We start from the raw sequence: 7,565 nt of genomic DNA, 5'->3' as shown, positions 1-7,565 counted from the left end.
CTGCATTTATACAGCATTTATTAATCTTTGTTAATGTTAATTTCAACATTTATTAATACATTATTAAAATCTTGTTAACATTAGTTAATGAGATCTCAGTGGTTTGGGTGGAGGCAATAAGGAGGAAATGAGGAGGTAAAGTATTTTTTTTTTTTAAATCAAATGTAAATTCAGGTCCCAGTCACATTTTCTTGGTCAAACTTAGTTTATCAGGATTTTTTTGTACATTAACAATGTAATTAATATTCTATTTATTAAAGCCATGTATGAATCTCACCAAGTGTTTTAAGTGGTTCACGTTTATTAAAATAATAACAATAACAGTAATAATTTAAACAATATATTTTATTTTTGAACTTCTGTTCAGCTTTTTTTGAGCTGTTAATTGTTAACTTTGAACTATTTTTAAATGTTTGGGTCATCAAATTTGGGTAAATATTAGTCACAGACAGAGATTTACATTAAATTTCACCAAGCTGATTACTCACTGAAAACTCACACAGATCATGTTTCATGCTATTAAATCCTAATTTGATGTAACAAATGGCTTGTTTCCACTGAGCAGTACAGGTAACATACAAAAAACATACAAGACAAACTAAAATATTTTGTCCATAAAATTAAGTTTTTCAAATAAATGATGGTGTTTTTTAGGAATTAAAAATAATCTAATTTTGGAGTTTGACAAAGATCACAACACACAGCTGTACAGCTTAGTTCAAAACAATGTAGGCAAATAGATAAAGAAAAAACATTCAGACATTCAGAAAAAACATTCAGACATTCAGAAAAAACACAGAAATGAACACAACACTACCCTCCCTCCACAAACACAGCTCTCACAGAACAGGACATACAAAACAAGCCAAAATGCTTTACATTTATTCAAATAATTTCTGAACATTAAATATTGACTGTCAGTGTCCATTATTCACCTGTTACTTGTGGTTTCTAAATAAAAATTCATAAAAGTAAATAGTGTAAGTTACATTGCTGATGTCATAGAATATCACAGTTTAATAATAGCTAGGCACACTGTAATGCAGCGTTACAACGTTTCCCATCTGTGCAACTGGAATTTAAAACTGGTTAGTGTCTTCTGCTAGTTAGCTAAGTAAAAAAAAAAAAACACTAATCTAAACTGATCAGTAACAGATTGCGAAGAAAAAAATAAAATGATAAAATACAGTGTTATATTTTTTGTTTCTCTGTCAACCAATCAATATTTTGTGATAAGTGTAGCGCCACCTTTTAGGTACCGAATACTGTACTAGGTAAGGTACCTTCAGGAGCGTCTCGGTGGACATCCAACTCCGCCCACACCAAAGTGTAACGTCACAAGCCACGCCTACGTCCAAATACGTAACATTCTAATTTATTTTGAAATAGGAAGAAGCATCCATAAGAAGATCGTTCGTATTGTTTGCCAACCGCTAAAAAGTTTGCCGCGTCGGTAAGTAAAAACAAGATTAGCCTGTCTTAAAACGTTGACAACTTTAGGAATGTGAGTCATGTGTGCATGTTCATAAACAACAGTTCATGTGTGTATTACTCAGATAGCAACAAATATATCAGAAGAATCAGTGCACTCGTGTGTGTTTGTGTTTGTGTGTGTGTGTCTGTGTGTGTGTACATACGTACCTGTATGTACACAATCACAAATACATATATGCATACATGTATGTATAGATAGATAGATAGATAGATAGACAGTGCAGTCTTATGACATAACATGAATGTTGAATGAATGTGCAGATAGAAAACACTCACATACTGTACATATGACATCATTGACCACAGTACAGTACCCATACACAGTAACTCAGCTGAGCAACATTCACTACATCATTTCACTACATCTTGCTAGATAACTCTGTGTATGTCACAAATTATTTTTGTATTCTTCTATATTAATGACAAGCATAATGTTTGTCAATGTTTGTTTGCCATGTTTTACAGCATTCAGTCCGAGCCTGATGCAGGGCAGTTCTCGTGGGTTGAGGGGTCCCTCCCTGCTGCAGTTTCACCAGTAAAGAAAATGACTCAATACAATTCACTTGGAGGACCACATAAGCCATGCAGTGGTGCATGGAGGTATGTTGAGAGCATTTCTCTAGATATTATTGTGGTTTTTCATAAATAAATATATTTGTATGTGGAATTATGAGGTAAATGATGAGTTAATACTTTTTTCGTGGAGAAATACACCCCCAACATGTATGTATTCTCTATTTTTAACAGGAGCACCAACAAGACGACGTGGATGTTTGCAAGGGACAGTGGTCCAGGGTCGTAAAGAGTCACCATGAGTTATTCTGTGGGGAGGTGAAAGGGCCTGCCTTTCTCCAAATAGACAGTAAAAATCAACAGAATGCCATCAACGACTACCTGGGTAGAGAATTGGATGAAGCAAGAGATGTCTTTTTATTTATCTTTGAGTATCTGGAGGATATGGACACATTCATATCGATAAACAATCTTGATGAACAAGGCCTGAAGGTCCATGCCATGTTCCGTGAATAATCTATCAGAGCAAGAAATCTCTCATTGTAGCCTATGTGTTTATGTATGTATGTGTACTGCATATCAGGAACTGTCTATCTGATCATTCAACTGTTCGTTCAACTGTACAGACTTTATGATAGTTGAAACATATCTTTTGTTAAACACTACCAGTCAAATATTCTTTTTTTTTTTTTTTAAAGAAGTCTGTTCTGCTCACCAAGTTTGCATTTATTTGATCCAGTGTACAGCAAAAACAGTACAATTTTAAAAGTATTTTTACTATTTAAAATAACTGTTTTCTATTTGAAACCGTTTTCTATATTTCTAATAAAATGTAATTTATTCCTGTGATTTAAAAGGTGACTTTTTTTTTGCTATATATATATATATATTCTAATTTGCTGCTCAAAAAATTAATAAAATAAATAAAGGTTTCTTTGATGAATAGAAAGATCAGAAGAACAGCATTTATCTGAATTTTAAATCTTTTGTAACATAAATGTCAATTTAAAGCACTGATTTCTATAATTTCTTTCTATGGTATAGTGTATAATGTCAAAAAAGCTAATTTTTATTTCAGATAAATGCAGATCTCTGGATTTTTCTATTCATCAAAGAATCCTGAAAAACATGCACTTGTTATTGTGGATTCTAACAAATATTGATAATATTATGAATAGTAACAATTTAAAAATTTCTTGAGCAGCAAATCATCATATTAGAATGATTTCTGAAGGATCACGTAACATTTAAGACTACTGAAAATTCAGCTTTGCATCACACAAATAAATTACATTTTAAAATATATTAAAATACGAAATCAGCTCCGTATACTAGACACATTAAATATATTACATTTAAATTGTGCCATTTTAGCCTAGACATGCTTTACAAAAACAAGAAAACGTGTATTAGTAAAATGAAGGACAATAACTACAGATCCCCGAAACTCCCGGTACAAGGGATTGGAGAATCACGTATTTTTCAGTGGGCGTGGCTGTCGACGTCATGCTCGGACGTGGGCGGGGGTGTATCAGGGATGGGTGTGACTTCTGACATCACCCGTGGATGTGGGCGGGGTTGGATGTCCACCGCAGGCTGCAGCGAGCCCTACTTGGAAACAGAAGGGTCACAAAAAAGTGGTATGGTACAGTTCACTATTTTGGTACCATTCACAACTTATTACAAATGGAAAAGGATATAATTGCGCACTGTACTGTACTGAACCATGCTGTATGGTCGAAACGAGCCAAAAGTGGTTTTAAGTGTGTGAGTTGTTTATTTACATTTTTAAATTAGTCTTCTCATTAACATCATTATATTGTTAATTCAGACTGATTCGCGAATGCACAAGAACATATGTGTAGGTGTTATATTTATTAAAGATTCTAGAGGACACAGAACGATTGTTTTCTTTTAGAGACTACATGGACTATTTGTACTTTAAAAAATTGTCATATTGCAGAAATTAACCCTCCTCATGCTTTGATACACATGCAGTGACATGCTTAAAATTTTCAGTGATTAAAATTACACATTGTTGTAAACATCTGCTTATTACCTGCATGCTGATGACCAGTTCTTGTGTCTTTTTAAATGTCAAACTCCACTATTATTCATAGAAAAAGTTTAACATCTACATTTATTAATATTAAGACACATTTCTAAGCTTGATGTCAGAATTTAAACACTGTGTACAAATGTGTGTCAGTATATATTATTACAAGGCTCTGCCATCTCAAACAACCGGTGATGTTCACTTGTGCGATGTGCAATGTCATAAGCAGTCTCTCCTGCACTGTTTTTCAGTCCTGCCTGTAGGGTGCGCTGTGACAGCAATAACTCAATCGTCTGCCCAGCTGCAGTATTTCCAGCAGCCAGTTGTAGGGGTGTAAGTCGCCCGGCTGTCATGGCATTGACCTCTGCCCCCCAATTTAAAAGACAGGAAGCTACAGTGGCATGACCCCAACGGCAGGCACTATGTAGCGGCATCCAACCATCAGTAGTTCTTGCATGAAGATTCGCTCCAGCATTCAAAAGAGCAGAGACTACAGCATAATGGCCACTGTAAGCAGCACGATGTAGAGGGGTGTAACCATCACTATCATGACAATTAGCAAGTGTTGGGTCCAAAGCAAGGAGATGTTCTATTGTGGCTAACTGTAAAAGAGCAAAATAAAGAAACAAAAAAGGTGAGAAAAACAAAGATAGAAAAATAAATGAACAGAAGTGCATCAATACTTAATTTCTTCTGTGCCAAAAAGCAACTGATATTACAGACCAATATTTAAGGCATACTGAACACCCACACATGAAACTTTAAAGTAAAACTACAATTAAACAGAACTTTATTACATTAATTTAACACCATATACAACAGCCTACTTGCTGCACAGTCTGCAACTTTTGTTAGGGCAACTTATTTTGCAACATATTATTGATATTTAACAAATCTATTTCTTCCTCTCCCTGACCTTGACTTTCTGCTTGAGCAGCAGTAGTTGAAGCCTGATCATATTGTAAACAATAACATAACTAATTACACTGGTCGGACTAAGCTCTGTTTCAGACTGATACCTCCGGTTCAGGATGGTCCTCATCCTCATCACGTGCCTTTTTCAGTCGCGGAAAATACTTTTCAATACTCATCTGGATTGAAGCAGCAAACATTCAGTGCAAGAGTAAAGAAACTACATAATTTATAATACGTTTATTTGATTCACAGCTGCTACATATAGTGTTTTGACCTCGACAACCCAACTAGGCTAGCCTACATTTTACCGCAAACTTGAGACTAGTTAACTTTCTAAAGAAGGCGCAATCGCGTTTGCTAAGGGTCGGGACAGTAACATCAACACATTGAAACTATTGTATTCAGAATATAAAATATTTTATAGCGCTTTTTAATCTGTGATTGTGTGTTAAAAGTGTTTACGAGATACCAACCTTTCGCCAGCAGTCTTCTCTCCACAGATGATCCAGACAGATGTGGTGTGCACGGAGGGGAGGGGAGGGGCTGTGTGCGTGTGTGCGTTTGAGGGAGAGACGCGAGTGACAGAGAGATGAAGAGAGAGTATGGAAAGGAAATGCAGTTGAACGAATTCGCTTCGTGTTTTAAATAGCGTACAAAAGAATAACGAAACGCAATATGTGACGGTCGGTATTGATTTTTTTTTTTTGGTCGGTGTTGAATCTGTGGCGCACCGCCACAGATTCGTCTGTGTGGGAAACACTGATTACCATAAGTAACAAATACCATAATATTTTGGATGTTTACATTTAAATGTAACTTACCTTCTAACTGTGCAAAGTTGTTATCTTACACTATCTTACCCTGCTGGTTTATTTTCATATTTATTGCAGTTTGTTCTCTCTCCTTTTTCCTTTTTTATTTTCTCTTTATGGCACTTCATTCAGGTTCTGTAAGCACTACAAAAATGTAACCTTCTTACTAATTTAAGCGCTCTCAACTTATATTTTACAGTTTGTCAATTGATATAAGATTTTGTAGGCTTTGCATACACATGTGCACCCATCAAAAGCCTGAAACCACAGAGCCCCCGAACATAACAAATCCCTAATTAACCCCTGCATAAATTATAACTTACTCTGTTCCTCTCAGCAGCCCATAATATCAGTTCAGTTGGGGTGTCTTGTAATTTGAACTCCTGTTGCTGATACCATTCCTCAGTGTGGAAGGTTTCATCATCATCTCCTTCCTCCTCATCCACCCAGCCGCTCTTTGTCCCTACTGGGATAATGTGGCCATGAGACTCCAGCAAGTCAAGCTGGTTAAAGTCTTCTGGAAAATCCATCATTGAGGCCACTTTTAGAGTAAGGGAGTGCAAGATCCTTTATGTGTGAGAGAGAGATGAGGTAACATCATTTGGACCCATTTTACAGCATGTCAAAAAGAGAAAACAAAGAGTCAACAGCCTGATTGATTGCATTTTCTTTCAATTTTTACAGAAACTGTAATGCATTTAACCCTGTCACCCATGTTGCATGACAAAAATCACAAAACATTTTTCTTAATTTATGGCTAAAGTAATTTGATCATTAACTAAAAAACAACGTTTGGTGCTTATAAATATTGTTTAAACGATGTATATGTTTATTTAATATTTATTACTAGAAAATAACGCATTTGTTCCCAGAAAAAAATAATTCTATCATTGAGCACTATCAACGCATTATGGTTTACTACCATCTGATTCCGTAACTGTATCATGGTGCCACCAGATCACTTTATATCGATATATAACCATACCAAACACTGGTATTTTACATGTATGGTGTCTTAACTACTAAATTTTAAATTACACAAAACAAAACTCACCGATTGCCAGCTTCATTCACATTAAGCACAACATACTCACAGGTCTAGTACTGAAATCGACGATGGGAAATGTAGTTTTTTATGCAGCACCTTATCCTACATCTATTGAATCTATAAACTACATTTACCAGGAGAAAAAAAAACCTTCCCGCGAACATAAGCTTGACTACTTCCGTAGTGGGAGGGACAAAAGTGCTTCCATATAACGTGCTTTAGTGAGCACTTTAATTCTTCTTCTAATAGGTAAAGTGATATTTATTTTGCTTTAAATGAACAACCAGAGCAGGCGAAATATTTTAATTCATAAAGGGGCTTTATTTAGTACACTTTTAGAATCAAATCTATTTGCACGCATGTTTATGAGCAAATTATTGCATGTGCAGCATCTCTTATACAGTCTGTAACTTACTCTGCGTTAAAGTATAATAATTTTATCTCTCTAGATCAAAATCAGCAGAGTTGTATCTCATTTTTCTGATCAGTATGGCATCATCTGGAAACACCATGTGAGTACAATTTAACTTTTGCTAGTTTAATGAGCAAAATACTATGGATTAAGTTGTTGATCGATCGAAACGCGATTGTAATACTCATGTTCATCTTAATTTGTTAACATGTCAGCTTAAAACTACAGTCTGAAATGTAAGGTTTGATGATTGCATTTTAAGTTTTTACCCCTGCAGTTGTAGTTGTCATTTACAGCGACTCTACCATTCGTTTA

At 35.2% G+C, this 7,565-nt stretch overlaps 1 protein-coding gene across 1 annotated transcript; it reads right to left on the bottom strand.

The window, feature by feature from the left end:
- Positions 1-4,129: 4,129 nt before the first annotated feature.
- On the bottom strand, positions 4,130-6,896 carry ankrd49 (ankyrin repeat domain 49). Its single transcript, XM_073818218.1, has 3 exons — positions 6,845-6,896; positions 6,114-6,357; positions 4,130-4,665 (listed from the first exon to the last, which is right to left on the bottom strand). Exons 2-3 carry the CDS (start codon positions 6,321-6,323, stop codon positions 4,213-4,215), a joined length of 663 nt encoding a protein of 220 aa, XP_073674319.1. The 5' UTR covers positions 6,324-6,357; positions 6,845-6,896; the 3' UTR covers positions 4,130-4,212.
- Between the last annotated feature and the right edge of the window lie 669 nt (positions 6,897-7,565).

Source organism: Garra rufa, chromosome 14 (assembly GCF_049309525.1).
Source record: "Garra rufa chromosome 14, GarRuf1.0, whole genome shotgun sequence".
NCBI lineage: Eukaryota > Metazoa > Chordata > Actinopteri > Cypriniformes > Cyprinidae > Garra > Garra rufa.
This window is presented reverse-complemented; position numbering and strand designations above follow the sequence as displayed.